The 18,714-nt window shown below is 39.9% G+C and overlaps 1 protein-coding gene across 7 annotated transcripts in view; it reads right to left on the bottom strand.

Annotated features, from left to right (window-relative positions):
• The window catches only part of LOC131138574 (connector enhancer of kinase suppressor of ras 2-like), a 33,938-nt gene that overhangs the window by 7,886 nt on the left and 7,338 nt on the right, over positions 1 to 18,714 (bottom strand). The window contains exons 2-15 of one of the 7 annotated variants that reach the window (XM_058087597.2): positions 17,617 to 17,780; positions 14,708 to 14,910; positions 14,516 to 14,621; positions 12,503 to 12,544; positions 12,287 to 12,406; positions 10,475 to 10,534; positions 10,329 to 10,397; positions 5,577 to 5,723; positions 3,667 to 3,800; positions 2,564 to 2,769; positions 2,397 to 2,489; positions 458 to 648; positions 334 to 379; positions 82 to 260 (exon numbers count right to left, since the gene is read on the bottom strand). In XM_058087597.2, the coding sequence (XP_057943580.2) occupies positions 82 to 260; positions 334 to 379; positions 458 to 648; positions 2,397 to 2,489; positions 2,564 to 2,769; positions 3,667 to 3,800; positions 5,577 to 5,723; positions 10,329 to 10,397; positions 10,475 to 10,534; positions 12,287 to 12,406; positions 12,503 to 12,544; positions 14,516 to 14,621; positions 14,708 to 14,910; positions 17,617 to 17,780 (1,760 nt within the window). The remainder of the gene's footprint in view (positions 1 to 81; positions 261 to 333; positions 380 to 457; positions 649 to 2,396; positions 2,490 to 2,563; positions 2,770 to 3,666; positions 3,801 to 5,576; positions 5,724 to 10,328; positions 10,398 to 10,474; positions 10,535 to 12,286; positions 12,407 to 12,502; positions 12,545 to 14,515; positions 14,622 to 14,707; positions 14,911 to 17,616; positions 17,781 to 18,714) is intronic. The other 6 variants (XM_058087598.2, XM_058087600.2, XM_058087601.2 and 3 more) reach the window with 6 other exon arrangements.

Here is an 18,714-nt window from a genome sequence, read left to right as displayed (position 1 = left end):
AAAATAATGAAAGTGTCCCTTTAATATAAACACCATAAAATGCTATTTCGCTAAAGCCAGCAGGAAAGTCCTTCCATTCACCTCCTCGTTCATGTACCAGTACAGACACGTGTCTTTCAAGATGAACCAATACTTCTTCCATTTCTGAGAAAAATAGGTCTTAGCGTCCTTCTTCTTCCACAGCCAGCCTTCGCAGTCACCCTGGCCCAAGTCCCTGCAGGAGATCCGTCGTTTGCTGATGGAGGCCATGGGGCTTCCGCCTGCAGGGAAATACAACCAGTGAGAGTTGTTAAAAATTTTAAAAAATTGGCAAAAAAAAATTTGAGCTCTTACCTTTACTCTTCTTTGACCTGGACAGCAGTGAGGATCGTTCAAACACCTGCAAAGACAAAAGTGTCAACTCAACCGCTATACTTTATTACACAGGCGTCAAAGGAAAAGGTAGAAAGGGACTGACATGGTACAAAGAGGCAGAGTCAGAGCTGGATGTAGACAGGGAGACTTCCATCTGGAGGGCCGGGATGAGCGTGTAATGGGTGGGGCTGCCTCCCCTATCCATCTTTCTTCTACTGTGACTCAGGCTGCGGCCCAGCAAAAAGTCTCCCCCCGGGCCTTTGTCTTCACTGGTAAAACGCAGCAGTGAATTTTCTGCAGATGATGGACAAAAGAAGACACATTTTATGAAATCACACTTATCACACAAAATGCATCCTCAATATACAGTAAAGTCTCGTTATATCGATATTCTCGGGAGTCGGAAAAAATACCAATATAACCGGACTATCCATATATCCGATCCTGCGCCGAACTGCATTAAAAGTGGGCAATAATGCACTCGACATTGTTCTATAGTATAGAACAAAGTGTGAAAAATAAAGTTGACTGGAAGCAGCCGTTCGCCGTGTTCTTTTTTTGGTATTGAAATCCGTAAGCAAAGATTGATTTAAGCTGCTTTTGTATCGATATAAGCAGACCAAATTGGCTGGCGGGAGATGAAAAGGACATCGTAGTAACCGGATTATCATAATAACCGAGTATCGTACTAACGGAACTAATTATATCATAAAAGACTAGAAATTTGCCGGGAAATGAAAATAGTATCGTAATAAGTAGTAATTCGTTATAACCGATATCGATATAACGAGACTTTACTGTATAGCTGAGTGGATATAGTCTTTATACATTAAACAATGTTTCTTACTCCTGCATTTTTATTGATGTGTTAATCTATCTATAATGTCTTTATTTGTGGGGCACACGCAAGCAGGCCAAGAGCCGCCCCCCCGCCAACAAAACAGAAACCTGCCCACAACCAGGAGTGCCAGCCGCCCACAACACCCTCCAACCCTCAGAGAGCAGGGCTCAGCCAGCCCCGGGCCAGCACACACCCGACCCCTGACATGGGACCGCCCAGCTAAAGGCAGGAGAAGATATCACCCACCCTGCCCCAAGCAGGCTCAGGCATCAGAGGTGGAACCACCACCTCAGCAATAAAATGCACTATTATTTTAATAAGTGTCAAAAAATGTATGTTCTAATAATGATAAATGGCTGAACAGGTATGGGAAACCCTCATTAAAGCTTGCATTGCTCATGACACATTTTCTTGTATTTGTTTCAAAGGAGTGGCATGGCGTTAGAGTGGTTAGCACGCAGACTTCACAGCTAGGAAGACCAGGGTTCGATTCCACCCTCGGCCATCTATGTGTGGAGTTTGCATGTTCTCCCCGTGCATACGTGGGTTTTCTCCGGGTACTCCGGTTTCCTCCCACATTCCAAAAACATGCTAGGTGAATTGTCCATAGGTATGAATGTGAGTGTGAATGGTTGTTTGTCTATATGGCGACCAGTCCAGGGTGTACCCCACCTCTTGCCCGAAGACAGCTGGGATAGGCTCCAAAATGAATGAATGAATCTTTCAAAGGAATATTGTTGTCAGGCAAAGCTGGTCATAGCGTTTCTTGTAGATATAAATATAACGCTGTCATCTTTTCCTGAGAAGCCTAAAGGGAAAAAAGACGTCAGCATCGTCCCCAGAGAAAACAAAGTTTGTCTTTGAGACTGAAATAAAGCACATCAGTCTCCTTGCCACCTTTTCTCTGACAAACTGTGAATATCATGTGAAAATATGTAACAGTTGCCGGAGCAACAGCAACACCGAGAGTGAGGAAGATAGCAAAGAAGAGGAAGGGAGGGGGAGTGATGGATGGTCAACATACGGAAAGGATTGAGGCAGGAGATGATATCCGGCAAGTTAGCGCATCCGACAGGCCAGCTCATGCTTCGGCTGTGAGATGTGAAAAGGGGTGAGGATATCAGGAGATCTCCTCCCACTCACATGAGCTCTCTCTGCTCCTATCTGTCACCCACCCTCCCTACTTATTTTTCTCACCCACCTCTCCTACTCTCTCTCTTCAGCTTTGCCACATCCTCCTCCTCATCTCCCGTCCAGTTGTATTCCAGCGGCATGGAGATCGGCCGTAGTCTGTCTGGGGTCACGAAACACAAAGAAGATCAGCACAATATAGCAAAAAACATAATGACATGTACGCTGCAGTCTTACTGTAGGTGGGCGTGCTCCCCCTGCGGACAGACGACACCTCTTGATTTTGGTCGTATTCATAGCAGTACAGTATAGAATCATCCTCCACCAGAGGGAATCGTCGCCTACACTCCTGGTCCAGGTAGGAGTTTGGCGACTCGGAGCGCTTTGTGGCGTGGACATGGTCAGACTGAGGGTCGTCGGTTTGCAGACTCCCTTTGTCGTCTCTGTGGTGAATAGAAGCAAGCACATCAGGCCACAAAAAGGGGTTCATAAGTCAGTACGGATGTTGTGAACAATGCAGTCCAAATAATACAACATGCTATGCTAAATGTGTCATAGTAGAAGTAATGCCATGGTAGTATGCAGAATGGACCTCGGAAAGTACCCAATACTGTTCCTTACATGGTAAAGAGGTACACATTTTTTATAATATGCAATTTTAAGTCTAAGGCAACCAGCAAGGAAATAAGCAAAAATAAGCAAACCTTGAAGTCATAAAAGTTTCCATGATGTCATTGTATGGTCATATCACCTCATACTTTGGTACGTGACCAAAAAAAAAAAAAAAAAAAAAAAAAACTATATTTGGAAAGCAGGAAGTGAACAAATGTAACAGTTACTGATTGTAAAAATACCAGATGGAGGGGTAGGATTTAATAAGCTTTGCTTCTTCCTACTCCTTTTGGACATGTGGAACTGTGAACTGATTATGTGATGCATTCAATTGTAATCTGATGCATGTTCAAATGAAATTAAACCATTACCTTTACCATAATGTAGTTATGTGTGTAAAAGAGTAGGTGTTGCCACCAAAAATGAGAAATTAATTCATCTGCAAATTATTACCACACGTCACAAACACGCACACTCAGCAAAAGGCTTTGTTATTGCTGAAATGTCCCCCCACCCCCCACCCCACCCGTCTGCACGCATGCATCACCTCCCTGGCTACTGGCCTGCATGCCTGTCTCCGAGTGTCACCACTGACTCAACGTAATGACCATGTCCATATTCATGGTCATCATGAACATGTCACCCGCTGAAAATGACTGATGAATTTATTTGCCTGCATTAACATGTGCTACACCGTCAGAGGACGCTTGTGTGTTACTGTGCTTTACCTGGGGGTGTAAGGTTCTGCAGGAGGAGGGGGGATGTAGAGGTCTTGGAGGGCGCAGCTTCCTCTCCTGGATGGGGTGCTTAAAGTACTGGTCGGTGTGGCAGCACTGCTGCTGGGACTCTGAGGGAACAGTGGCTGTGTGTGAGTGAATGCGTGTGCGTGCGAGTGTGAGAGAGAGTGTGATTGAGAAGTTGAGGAGAAATGAGCGTCACTCCATATTTTAGATACTGACTGGTGTCCATAACTCTGCTGGTTTTATTTATTATTTACTTATATTATATACTTATTTATTGTATTTTATTGTCACTTTTTATTTGACTAGTCTGTGCAGCCCTTTGGAAACTCTGTTTATAAACTGTGCTATATAAATAAAGTGGATTGGATTGTACTGATTTTTATGTTATTGTAGACCAAAACAAAACAGAGCATAAAGATCACAATTCACCACATCTTGTCACCACTTCTTATTAATAACTTCACCGAAGACCTGCCAGGAGATATCTTACCAGTCTAAAAGTTGTAAATTAGTAGCCTACAGTTAAACAATAATAATATATTCAATAATATATCAAGGACTTTTCATTGTGTGATTAAAGTATGCAGGATGAGCGTGTAGGCTGGGGTCTGTTCTATCATAACTCACAGCTGATTAATGGAAGATGTGATTGTGCTATAATGGGGTTTTTAAAAAAAATGTCTGTCGGATAGAGTACTAATGAATCACTAAAGTACCTTAGTACTTCTAACTATTGGAATACAGTCTATCTCAGGGGTGGGCAAACTACGGCCCGGGGGCCACATCCGGCCCGCCAAGTGTTTGAATACGGCCCGCCCAATCTTTCCAAAGTATTTCATTTAAACTCAACATACAACCTGGCATCATGGCCTGAGCCAACCTTTTGATGGTTTTATCAATTTCGTTTTTTGACATGGTCTGTTGTTTACAAAGTGCTCCTGAAAAAAGGGACACAAGCACATAATAATAATAATAATTATTATTAGATTATTATAATTATTATTAGAACTATTATGATTATTATAATTATTATATTAATTATATATAATATTATTGTTGTATTTGCATATTTTACATAATAATAATATAATAATTATTATTTTAATTTTATTGTAATTATTATAATATTTTATTATTTTTAAAATATTTAAATATAAATATAAAATAATAAATAATAGCAGATTTCATGACAATTTTACAGATACAATAATACCAGGTGGACTGTTACGTGTAAAATATATAGTCTGCCCCCACCCCCCCCGTAAATTTTGTCATATCAATGCGGCCCGCGAGTCAAAAAGTTTGCCCACCCCTGGTCTATCTACTGTATAATGTATGTAGGTTTTCTAGGTACCAAGCTATGAAAATGCAGTAAAAGAGTACAAAACCATTGACAAGGTGCGATGATGTACTTTTTTGTGTCAATACTTCCACAGCACTTGTTAATATTGGCAACAGTGCGGGAATTAAAACATTGCAGTTTCTTTTTCTGCTTATCTGTCTTCCAAAATGGCAGCAGGGGAGCAGATGGGGTTTAAGTGGAGAACGGAAATGTGATGCAGAGGAACGTAGCGCTTGAGTGCCTTGAGGGGGTAGAATAGAAGCGTTTTTCTCTGGTCTGGCCCTCAAAGAAAGACTGGACACACATATCACTCGTATTTGTACCCATTGTGGCTCTGGCATATATTCCTAATAATGTGTGTTGATAAAGTAGGACAACGGACACATTGTCAAGCAATCATTGGTGTGTTGTTCTACAGGCCAGGAAGTGAAGGGAAGTCTCCGCAAACATGGGCATTAAATGCTTGATACTTGTCCATTTTTTTAAGTCAAGAAGGAGGAACAAGCTAACATATACAGTACGTGGGGGATACAAAGTATTGTAGTAGTCATACTTGCAAAGCCAAAGGTTTCCACCGCATGTTCTTGAGGAGAGCAGGTGTGGAGGTGAGCGTGCTCTGTGGGCGTTTCTTCAATGTCAGGGTGACACCTGCCGGGTCCCCACGCAGCAGATTAACCAAGTTCTTCAGCTGCCAGCCCACCTAGCAGACAATAATAGAAGGCTTTCCTCACTGTATGACTAACACCACACAACTACGCATCTCATTTTATTTTAGGTTATTATTACATCTACTTTCTCACATTTCAGTAAATATTGTATTATTATACAGTAAAGTCTCGTTATATCGATATCGGTTATAACGAATTACTACTTATTACGATACTATTTTCATTTCCCGGCAAATCTCTAGTCTTTTATGATATAATTTGCTCCGTTAGTACGATACCCGGTTATTATGATAATCCGGTTACTACGATGCCCTTTTCATCTCCCGCCAGCCAATTTGGTCTGCTTATATCGATACAAAAGCAGCTTAAATCAATCTTTGCTTAAGGATTTCAATACCAAAAAAGAACACGGCGAACGGCTGCTTCCAGTCAACTTTATTTTTCACACTTCCACCACCAGAGCGCAGCACACACACCGATTCCCGCACTCAGAAAAAAGTCAGAAAAAATATCGATATAACCGGACTGTTGATATATCCGATCCTGCGGCGAACTGCATTAAAAGTGGGCAATAATGCACTCGACATTGTTCTATAGTATAGAACAATGTCGAGCAGCTTAAATCAGTCTTTGCTTAAGGATTTCAATACCAAAAAAGAACACGGCGAACGGCTGCTTCCAGTCAACTTTATTTTTCACACTTCCACCACCAGAGTGCAGCACACACAGCGGAAAACACCCGTCCCTCGCGCCTACCCCTCCGGGTGGCAACACCTTCCCTATCGATAGTTCCGGGGTGAATTATGTCCCGGTAACCGGTAATCACTACAGCGTAAGTTTATTTTTATTTACTGTAGTACAACATTTATTGTAGTACAAAAGCATGCTAGATACGCAATCCATGAACTCAAGGAGAAAATTACATGCCATATCAAAGATCCGCCCACTTTTAATGCAGTTCGGCGCAGGATCGGATATATGGATAGTCCGGTTATATCGATATTTTTTCCGACTCCCGAGAATATCGATATAACGAGACTTTACTGTATCTCATATAGGGCGGCACGGAAGTCTAGTGGTTAGCACGCAGACCTCACAGCTAGGAGACCAGGGTTCAATTCCACCCTCTGCCATCTCTACTCCGGTTTCCTCCCACATTCCAAAAACATGCTAGGTTAATTGTTGACTCCAAATTGTCCATAGGTATGAATGTGAGTGTGAATGGTTGTTTGTCTATATGTGCCCTGTGATTGGCTGGCGACCAGTCCAGGGTGTACCCCGCCTGGGATAGGCTCCAGCACCCCCGCGACCCTTGTGAGGAAAAGCGGTAGAAAATTAATGAATGAATGAATATCTCATATACTCTCAATAGGAAACTTTAATATAACTTAAGAGTAGTCTGCGTACAGCTTGTATAGCAGCATATACGTATGTACGACATGGTCTGTTGTTTACAAAGTGCTCCTGAAAAAAGGGACACAAGCACATAATAATAATAATAATTATTATTATTATTAGATTATTATAATTATTATTAGAACTATTATGATTATTATAATTATTATATTAATGCTAATTATTATATTAATGCTAATTATTATATTAATTATATATAATATTATTGTTATATTTGCATATTTTACATAATAATAATATAATAATTATTATTTTAATTTTATTGTAATTATTATAATATTTTATTATTTTTAAAATATTTAAATATAAATATAAAATAATAAATAATAACAGCAGATTGCATGACAATTTTACAGATACAATAATACCAGGTGGACTGTTACGTGTAAAATATATAGTCTGCCCCCCCCCCATAAATTTTGTCATATCACCCCTGGTCTAGAACTAAAACTTTGCATTGCCGCTGCTTCAAGAAGCTTTATTTTACATTGAGGTTATTCAAAGTCTGACTTGTTATGTGTTGTGGTGATTATTGTAATATTACACATGGATCATGATGAGCCTTAAATGCAACACTGGAGGCCATGGAGCAGCTTACACGCCTTCCGTGACATCATTGTGAAGGCACTGTCAAGTTGTGCTAAACCCTGGAGGTTAAGAACAGCTGCATGCCTTGTAAACAGACTTTAACCCATTTTGATGATATTTGGTGTTTAAAAAAAAAAAAACAATCCTGGTGTACCAAATGTGCCAGCTCCAGTTTGGGGTGAAATATCACAACGCCATTCACTCATACATACATTGTGCACATTGCATCTGTCGTGTGTTTCCAGCAGCCTGGGAAAGTGTGCACTTTTCAGGCACTAAGCAAGCAATTACTTTGTCACTTTCCGAGCCATTTTTCATCTTGACAGTCGCTGCAGAGAAGTCCTCACACTGAACGAGTGTTAAAGAGACAGATACAGAACACGAAGCCTGCGCCAATATTTTGCTGTGCTTGCACGGAACAAATACTCTTTTACATAATTTTGCTTGTCCTATTTTGCAGAAGTGATACATATGTCACATCATTTCCATTTTGATACAATTTACATTATCGTATTTGAATGCCATTTACGGGCAACCCATCTTCACCGCCTATACTGTATTTACGTCAGCCTCGTTTTGTTTGACAGCTTTATGACAGGTGGAGTAAATTAAACAGACCGTTTACATATTTACACTGCAGAAAGCGCTGCAGAATCTGGAAGATCTAGAAAGCATTCTTTGCGGGTTATTGTGTGTAGCTGCTCTATCGGAGTCCACAACTCAATGCAAAGTGCAGAAATGAGCGTAATAGGTCCACTTTAGTGATTCAAATGTCCACACTAGAGCCGAGGAAAAAAAAAAAACAACACTCCCTAGTTTCCACTTTAGTGACATTCCACGGAGAGCGAGTGGCTGAACCGACACTTAGTTATAGTCACTGAGCATCTTCACTGATGGCTGAATGGACACACAATAGCTATTTGAGAGACTGTTACAAAGTGGAACACACAGCTTCACCTTGTGAGAGCCTTATAAACACACACACAAACACTATTCGGCAATCATACATCCTTCCGTGGTTGAACAACCATGATGGATGTTCCTAATTACACCTGCACGGTCCTGCTTTGACTAGGAAGATCTGCCATGAATAAGGCTGGCTGCTGTGAGCTTGTTTTTGTTGTTGTTCTTGTACGGTACTCCAAAAGGAGCGAGCACCTCTCTCCTTCTCCTTCATCGGCACATGAAAAGAGTCTCGACAAAAAAAATAAAAAAAAATCAACCCCTTGTTTTCCCTGCATTGAGTGGGTGAAACCTGACTCCAGCTGCATAATTAGTTTACATTCTGCTGTTGCACACACGCATACACACGTAGCAATTATTTTAGAAATGTTTCCTATATAAATAGTGCATTCGAAGGAGTTGTGTTTGTTTGGGCATTTCGAGCATCACCTGAAGTAATAACATGGAGAAAGAGGGAGTATCTTGATAAGTAGTACACATGTGTCATATGGGAAGGTGTATCCATCCATCCATCCATCCATCCATTAATCCACTAAGGTGTACCTAATGAATACGTATTTAAAATAGTGCAGTATTTTTCTTGATAAAAAAAAAATGACTAAATTTACATTGTATAAAATTTCAAAAATGGGCTTTGCTCCTCATTAGATCAGCACACGTACCTAATAAATGACATTTCTGACAAAATCAGGGTTTATTTACATAAATGACATGTCTTGAATAAAATATTATTTATTTTATTAAATCCAGTCCAAATTAAAAATGCATTAAAGTGTTACAAACAATGGTGGCGTATTTTTCTTTTAAAATTAAAAAATTAAAATCAATTAAAAAAAAAATTCTTTTGATTTAAAAAAAGATAATTATTTAATTTGAAGAAAAATGCAGTACTTTTTTTGTTTAACAAAATAGGGGGTATTTGTACCATTAAAAATATATATATTTAATATAGTATTAAGTATAATGATATGCTATGATAACAATAATAACAACAACAATTATAATAACAATAATAGTTATTATTATTTTTCTAATTATTATAAAAATATAAATTTTATAATTATTATAAAATTATTATAAATTATTTATAATTTAAATTATTTCTAATTATTATAAAATATATTTTTTATAATAATAATTATTATTATAACAATAATAATAACAATACTTTATACTTAATTATTATTTTTTTTATTGTTATACCATATAATAATAATAATAATAATAATAATAATAATAATAATAATAATAATAATAATAATAATAATAATAATAATAATAATAATAATAATTACTATTATTATTATTATTAACAATAAACCTGTAATTAATAGACATTTTACTTATTGGCCGTCATTAAATAGTCTGGTATCCCTTATGAATTGTCATACATTTTCCATAAAAAATGATTTCAAAAGTCTTTACAACATTTGAAGAAAATGCTTTTGGTTTATAATATAGAACAACAATTTGGAACAACGTCTTAAAAATAACCCCCTCATTTGAAGAAAAACACAATACATTTTTTGTTCATAACAAGAAAGGGAGTGACTGTATTGATTATTGGTCGTAATTAGACTGGCAGGTCTAGTGAGTGACGGTGTACACGATATTGTGTGTAAGGTATACATAATGCAGCCAAAAACATGCGGGCAAACTATAAATCTTACCACGGTCTGATGATTGACTTGAATGACTTCATCTCCAGCATGGATTTTCTTACAGCGGTCAGCTGGAGACTATAATGACGAATAGAGACATGAATCAAAACACCTTTGCTGTGCAGCAAACGCTACAAAAAGGGTCTTGCACTTACTCCCTCTGTTGTTCCCGTGATGACATGCAATCCATCGTATGTTGACTTAATGTACATGCCCTGTGTTAAAAAGGGGGATAAGAAAGTTGACTTGTGAAGAAGACTGGTGCAACAACCCATACTTGGATTATATTTGAGCAGATTTGATTTGCTTGTAAAGCAAAATGCTTCACAGTTGTCCAAGAAGAACAGTTTACATGTCCTGTTGAATCAAACATAGAGGATTATTCATCTTGTTGGAGAAACAGATAAAACTGTTTTCACGAAAGGGGGTCAGAAGTGCATGACAAACACCCAAAACACACACACAGATGTGCGAGAGTGCACGTGAACACTCTCACAGCAACACAGCATCAGCATGCTCGTCTTGAAGATGACTCTAAGAGGTTTATTTTTAGGCCACTGGGCCTAGTGTTCTGTGAACGGATGACAGAACTTGCATTGGCCCTTTGCTAGTATTCATGTGGGGGTGGGGGTTGTCGTCGTGGCCCCAAGCTGGGACAACCGTGCCGCAGTGTGGGTCAGTGCCAAGATGCCATCCCATTACGTCGTGACGCTTCTACTAGCCCAGTTTATAAGATGTTTATTTTCTCCGATATTAACATGGCCGACGCTCCTTATTACATGTTAGTCAACTCATACCCCCGCTTGCTCAGCAAAACCTACTTTTAGGATGACGGGGAGGTCAGCGCCACGGCGCAGTGTTCACAGCCTCGCTGGTAAAATGTGAAGTCATGCCACATCCGATATTTAAAGTGGCGTCTTAAAAATGGAGCAGTGACCCGTCTTTCCAGAAACATTGTCCCAATTACTCGGAATAAGAAGATGGAAAATGAGGAACATTCTGCATCAGTCAATGACATTTCTGTGGAAATGATATGCTGGTCACCTATATAATGTGTGGAGTACAATCATTGTTTAGTAGTATAAAAAGTAATATCTGTATGTCTGTATACTTCAGTCCATATAGCACTAATGATGCAAGAAAACATCTAATCGGAAAAAATACCGATATAACCGGACTATCCATATATCCGATCCTGCGCCGAACTGCATTAAAAGTGGGCGGATGTTTGATATGGCATGTAATTTTCTCCTTGAGTTCATGGATTGCGTATCTAGCATGCTTTTGTACTACAATACATTTTGTACTACAGTAAATAAAAATAAACTTACGCTGTAGTGATTACCGGTTACCGGGACATAATTCACCCCGGAACTATCGATAGGGAAGGTGTTGCCACCCGGAGGGGTAGGCGCGAGGGACGGGTGTTTTCCGCTGTGTGTGCTGCACTCTGGTGGTGGAAGTGTGAAAAATAAAGTTGACTGGAAGCAGCCGTTCGCCGTGTTCTTTTTTGGTATTGAAATCCTTAAGCAAAGATTGATTTAAGCTGCTTTTGTATCGATATAAGCAGACCAAATTGGCTGGCGGGAGATGAAAAGGGCATCGTAGTAACCGGATTATCATAATAACCAGGTATCGTACTAACAGAACTAATTATATCATAAAAGACTAGAAATTTGCCGGAAAATGAAAATAGTATCGTAATAAGTAGTAATTCGTTTTAACCGATATCGATATAACAAGACTTTACTGTATATTGCAGTGTACAATATACTACATTGCAAATGCAGTGGAACTCACTACAACACTGCTTATTCTAATGTCTAAATATTTTTAGAATATAAGACATTTGAGTAATTTAAGATGATACGGCCAACTGCAGAAAGATCCCCTATAAGCCAGGATCTGGGTGATCCCAGAATGATGGTTTGAAGCATTTTCTGAGACAATTTACGTTGTGAACTCACCAGTCCCTCAGTAGATTTGATGTTGGCCAGCTGCACCACCTCCAGATGTGCAGCCTGTGACACCATGGGATCGGAGGACAGAGAAATAATGTGGTCGCACACGTCGGATAGAGTTTTACACTGTGGGAGGACAAAGTGGGGTTCGAGCAATTACCTTGGAGAACGTGTGGGGTACTTGTACTGTATTTACATCTGCATGTGTCAAATGAAACTCACCACATGCAGGATTTTGTTCTCTGTCTCATATACAGAACAATCCTGGGGGAACATTAAGAGAGAGCAGCAGTGTTACCACCAGAGAATGTGTCCAAATGGAGTTATTATTGGCATTTTTTGGCTGTAGGAGGATATAAGCAAAAAAGCAAGCAGCTTGGCACCTCTAACCTCCAACACTCCCACACAGACGTGCACTGACACAAAACAAATGAATCACCACCGGTGCGGGGGCATTTCTCTACCAGTTCCTCGCTTATTCTCAGCAAGATCCTCCATTTAATCAGCATCCTCAAACTATCGAGAAAGTGATTAGCTCATGATCTCGAAGTCACTGTCATTGCCATGATGACTTTGCATCAACTACTATGGTGGGACCAGCCAGGACCCCTGTTGTGTTGTTAGCATCACTGCTAAAGTTACCGTTATGATTATATTATTATTATTATTTCAAAACAATCAGACATGTTTGTGTTTCGTACTTTGATGCAAAATGATGAAATACGCACACAAGAATGTATTCATGCCGACTGATTTGGTTTAAGTACTCAGATCGAAGTGCTATTTTAATCAGCTACATTCATTATAAATAATAATAATAATAATACATTTTATTTGTATAGCGCTTTTCAAGATACTCAAAGACACTTTCCAAAAGAATGAAGTTGAATAGAACAAGTAAACAGAATGAAAGACACACCAAAATACAACATTCATTGGTTAATACACAGTTAAAAAAAGCGGGGCGGGGCACAGCAGTCAGATTATTATAAATTATATTAATTATAATAAATATAATAAAGTGCATGCTGGGAGATCAATAATAATAACAACAACAACAACAACAACAACAACAATAACAATAATAATAACAATAATAATAACAATAATAATAATAATAATAATAATAATTATTATTATTATTATTATTATTATATTATTATTATTATTAATAATAATAATAATAATAATAATAATAATAATAATAATAATAATAATAATAATAATAATAATAATAATAAATTATTATTATAAAATTATCCACTATCTAACGTTATTTCAACTATTTCCTGTTTTCATTCAACACACCATGCACACTCACATGCTTAGAGGTAATCATTTCAAAAACATGCACAGTTATTGGCCTCCATTCTTGTCCGTCGTGACTTTGGTATACAGTGGAACCTCGGTTAATGAACACCTCAGTTAGTGTGTTTGGCCAATTTTTTGACACAGTTTTTCTGGATAATGTACAAAATGGCAGTCCAGTGTCCAATGGAGTCCTACTTTGTTCTTACGTATGTCCTTGGCTTCTAACAAAGAAGCTACCCGTCTGGATCAGAATACCTACTGTTGGAAGCCACCCGTTTTTTTATATGAGCAAAAGTATGTGAACAGGTGTGTTCTATAGATGAAAAGGGTATCGTAGTAACCGGATTATCATAATAACCGTGTATCGTACTAACGGAGCTAATTATATCATAAAAGACTAAAAATTTGCCGGGAAATGAAAATAGTATCGTAATAAGTAGTAATTCGTTTTAACCGATATCAATATAACGAGACTTTACTTTATCACTATATTGACAGTTACTATGGTACCCATTATGTCATTGTATGGTCATATCACCTCGTACTTCAATACGTGAAAAAAAAAAAAACAAACTTATAACTATATTAGGAAAGCAGGAAGTGAACAAATGTAACAGTTACTGATTGTAAAAGTACCAGATGAAGGGGTAGGATTTAATAAGCTTTGTGGAACATGTGGAACTGTGAAGTAATTATGTGATGCATTCAATTGTAATCTGATGCATGTTCAAATGAAATAAAACCACTACCATGTTACACATATCGGTATCGGAAATTGAGAGTTGGACAATATCGGCATATCAGTTTTCGTCAAAAAAAAGCCAATATCGGACATCCCTAATGTATATATTGGCGCCATTACTGGTATACTCTGGTGTAGGAAGGTGTTATAAACATACTTCAGGTTAGCAATGATGGCTTTACCTGCTGTACTATTGTAGTCAGCTCAAGACACAGCTGGATCACGTTGTTTCTGGTCACACCATAATCAGCCACGGAAGCAAATGGGGACCTGGAGAAGAAAGAACACCTACAATTAACCATTAGTTTCCCCCCCCCTTTAGGATAGTGTCTGTATTTGGAATGATACCGCATATGGAACTGTTCATATGTCACCTGTCTAGCCACGCCAGAAGGCTTTTGGCAGCAGCGATGAGATCAACAACAGAGGTGAGGAAGTCGTTAGGTAGCTTCCGAGTGGCTCGGCCATCGTAATGGCCGCTGCGCCGCCTGCCTGTGATGAAGTTCTGCAGGTTCTTGGCTGAGGCGTTCAGCTTATGAGAAAGAGTCTTCAGATTCTCTGTTTCCAGTCCGTAATTCTAGAGAACATAGAGTATTGTTTGATCAGCTTGAGATCTGCAAAGTATTTTCAACACACTCGTGAAGATTTTGGGCAACATGTGGATGAAGATGCTACTTGTGAGGGCCTCTTCCTTGCCACCAGCCTGTACCTACAGGGACCTCAGGGAGTCTGTTGCACCCACTTGGATGAGTGCAGCCCAGCAGGAGGGCCACTAATCATATCCAATACAGCAGTGCCTGAGAGACTTAAAAGTAAATCCCAGTTATGTAAGAAGCTTTGCAGCTGAAGTAAGGCCCCTGTGCAGGCATGGAGGATGAGGGGGGGTTTACATTCAGATTGCATCTGTGACCTCAGTGCAATAAATCTCCATTCTGTCTCTTGCGGGAGTGGAGGGGGGGCATAGAGCCATCTAGATGAGACCTCCATGTGTTTGATCATTGTGTTTTTCTTCAGAAAAGTAGTATGATGTCACTCTTATAATGTGAGTGTATTGTTAGCACTCTAGCTAACATAGCTCTGCTAGTGTCCTACTCCTTAAATCATTCATTTTCTACCACTTATCCTCATGAGGGTTGTGGTATGCTGGAGCCTATCCCAGCTGTCTTCGGGCGAGAGGCGGGGTACACCCTGGACTGGTCGGCAGCCAATCACAGGGCACATATAGACAAACAACCATTCACACTCACATTCATACCTATGGACAATTTGGAGTCACCAATTAACCTAGCATGTTTTTGGAATGTGGGAGGAAACCAAGGCCGAAATGGAGAAGGGTCAGTCGGTCCTAAGGAATGGGCGAGCGCCGTTCCAAAGGGCGGGGCGATAGCCTACGTCGCCCCCAGTCGATCGAAAGGGAGTCGGGTTCAGATCCCCGCACCTGGAGTGGCGCTCCAGACGGGCGCTGCGAGGCGCCCAGTGCAGTGACGCAAACGATCCCGGAGAAGCCGACGGGAGCCCCTGGGCGTGGAGTACCCGGAGAAAACCCACACATGCACGGGGGAGAACATGTAAACTCCACGCAGAGATGGCCTAGGGTGGAATTGAACTCGGGTCTCCTAGCTGTGTGGCCTGAGCGCTAACCACTTAACCACCGTGCAGCACCGCCTTAAATAAGTCGCTACCAAAGACGTATTTATACGTCGGTAGTGAAAGAGTTCATGTGTGTGATTTAATGGCATCTATTATGTATGTTAGAGTGTATATGAGTGCACAATAGCTGCTACTCACAAATACAGCTCATTAGCATTAAAGCTACAGACACACCATAGTATGGCACGTTGTGCTATGTGCTGTGCAATTTGCTTGAAATGATACAGTATTCAATGGAAACTGTGTGGTGAAATTACGTGAGTGTGTCTCTCTTGGACAGTGTTTGTACTTGTTTGCAGTCTTGCATGCATCAGAAAGGTCAGGGACTGCAGTTGTGACCATGGAAATGGGGGCTTGGAGCTGAATTCATGTTTCCATTTGCATACGTCAGATGCACAATCAGTCACGCAGTCTAATAGGAACAATAAAACTGTGTTAAGACTGAGTGGAGCATTGATTGATTGATTGATTCTGTTCAATACATCTGTTTTCTTATATATACATATATTTATATATATATATATATATACAGTAAAGTCTCGTTATATCAATATTCTGGGGAGTCGGAAAAAATATCGATATAACCGGACTATCCATATATCCGATCCTGCGCCCAACTGCATTAAAAGTGGGCAATAATGCACTCATGCTCAACCCGCCCCACATAGCTGGCCAAACAAATGCCACGAACGCCAGCATGTACATATGAAAAACAGTGATTATTGCAAGCGATAAAAAGATATCTGAATACAACACAATTAAATACATGTATTTGTACGCTTGTGTCTTCGTTGGAATAGGTGTGTATGCTATGTCAGTTGGTTCTTCTGTTGCAGGCATGTGTTTGGCCAGCTATGTGGGGCGGGTTGAGCATGACCTGTGAACCAGGAAGTGCGGGAATCGGTGTGTGTGTGCTGCGCTCTGGTGGTGGAAGTGTGAAAAATAAAGTTGACTGGAAGCAGCCGTTCGCCGTGTTCTTTTTTGGTATTGAAATCCTTAAGCAAAGATTGATTTAAGATGCTTTTGTATCGATATAAGCAGACCAAATTGGCTGGCGGGAGATGAAAAGGGCATCGTAGTAACCGGATTATCATAATAACCGGGTATCGTACTAACGGAACTAATTATATCATAAAAGACTAGAAATTTGCCGGGAAATGAAAATAGTATCGTAATAAGTAGTAATTCGTTATAACCGATATCGATATAACGAGACTTTACTGTATATATATATATATTCCCTTATTGTACCAATATTGTACACAGTAGTCACCATATAACAACAATAATATCATTAAAAACAGTGTATCATCAAAATTATGTTTAGTCAAATTCCGACACACCGTATGGTGTCGCGATTCACAGGGGGTGCATTCACTGCAAATGTGCAAAGGATGCGCACTGCTGCCTACTTGTGGGAAATATTGGAAGTCACTCGAATGCGGAGACCATGTAGTGATGCATCAACGTGTGTTAAATGGTGATAAAGAGCAGAACTAATATAAACTAATAGTTTTTAGGACAAATTAGATGTGGTGTTCCAATACAATTCCCGTTTTCCTAGCGTTATGGAAGGCACCGTGAGTAAATCAGTAGAAATGAGTACATTTCTTTTAGTAAATTCGAGACTCACCAGCGCACAAAGCAGGTCCACCGCTTCCAGTATGAGCTCCTGATGGCCGATCCTGGACACCCCCAAATCTTCCAGCTCTTGGTGGGTGATTCGCAGCAGCTGGTCCCCCCCGAGGTTCTCTCTCTCAAACGTCTTGATGTACTGCTGCAGGCAGTCATCCAGTCCTGAGGGAAGCAAACAACTTCAACTCACACGCTTGCCAACTGTTTGTTGCCTGGCAATGGGACATTCGTGCATATATAAGTCACTCAAACATTTTTTTTTTTTTGTACTGAAGCTTCCTATTGCGCTCCTTCACTGAGTATTTACACAAGTTCTGCGTTGTCTTGGGTCCTCACATGGGAAACCAAGAGACCAGAGGACTAGTTTGGAGATTGAGGCTAAAAAAATCAGCCTGTAGAACTGTTGAGGTGTTACGGAGGCCCAGGATGGTTCCATAGCGGCCTTCAGGGGTTCAGAAAACGCCAGAAATTCCATTGTTACTAGTGGTTTTGGTACTGAATGAAGTCAGCATCTCCAAAACGGTTTTCAGCAGATGGAAGCATGAAGTGCTGCAAGATCTCCTGGACTCTGTACTTAATAAAAGAGGGTGGACCAAACACCAGCAGATGACATGGTACCCCAAAATCATCAGAGACTGAGGAAACTTCACACTGGACTTAAGACTGCTTCTGTCCCGTGCCTCTGCAGTCTTCCTCCAGACCCGAGGACCTTGAGTTCCAAATGAGACACAGCATTTGCTTTCGTCAGAGAACAGGACCTTGGACTACTAGCCGACTTTTTATCCAAAGCCCAGGTCAGACCTCTCTTTTTTTTAATTAGTGAAATTAGCAATTAGCAAATAAGTACTTTGATTGAGTAACAGAGTACTGTCAGAATATTCTAATATTATTACACATGGATGTATGACATCCATCGATCCATTTTCTATATGCTGGAGCCTATGCCAGCTATCCTTAGGTGAGAGGCGGGGTACACCCTGGACTGGTGGCCAGCCAATCACAGGGCACATATAGACAAACAACCATTCACACTCACATTCATACCTATGGACAATTTGGAGTCGCCAATTAACCTAGCATGTTTTTGGAATGTGGG

Source organism: Doryrhamphus excisus, linkage group LG21 (assembly GCF_037039965.1).
Source record: "Doryrhamphus excisus strain RoL-2023G ecotype Guam linkage group LG21, RoL_Dexc_Guam_v1.1, whole genome shotgun sequence".
In the NCBI taxonomy this organism is placed as follows: domain Eukaryota; kingdom Metazoa; phylum Chordata; class Actinopteri; order Syngnathiformes; family Syngnathidae; genus Doryrhamphus; species Doryrhamphus excisus.
Note: the sequence above shows the minus strand (reverse complement) of the source record. Positions and strands in the feature narration are given on the sequence as shown.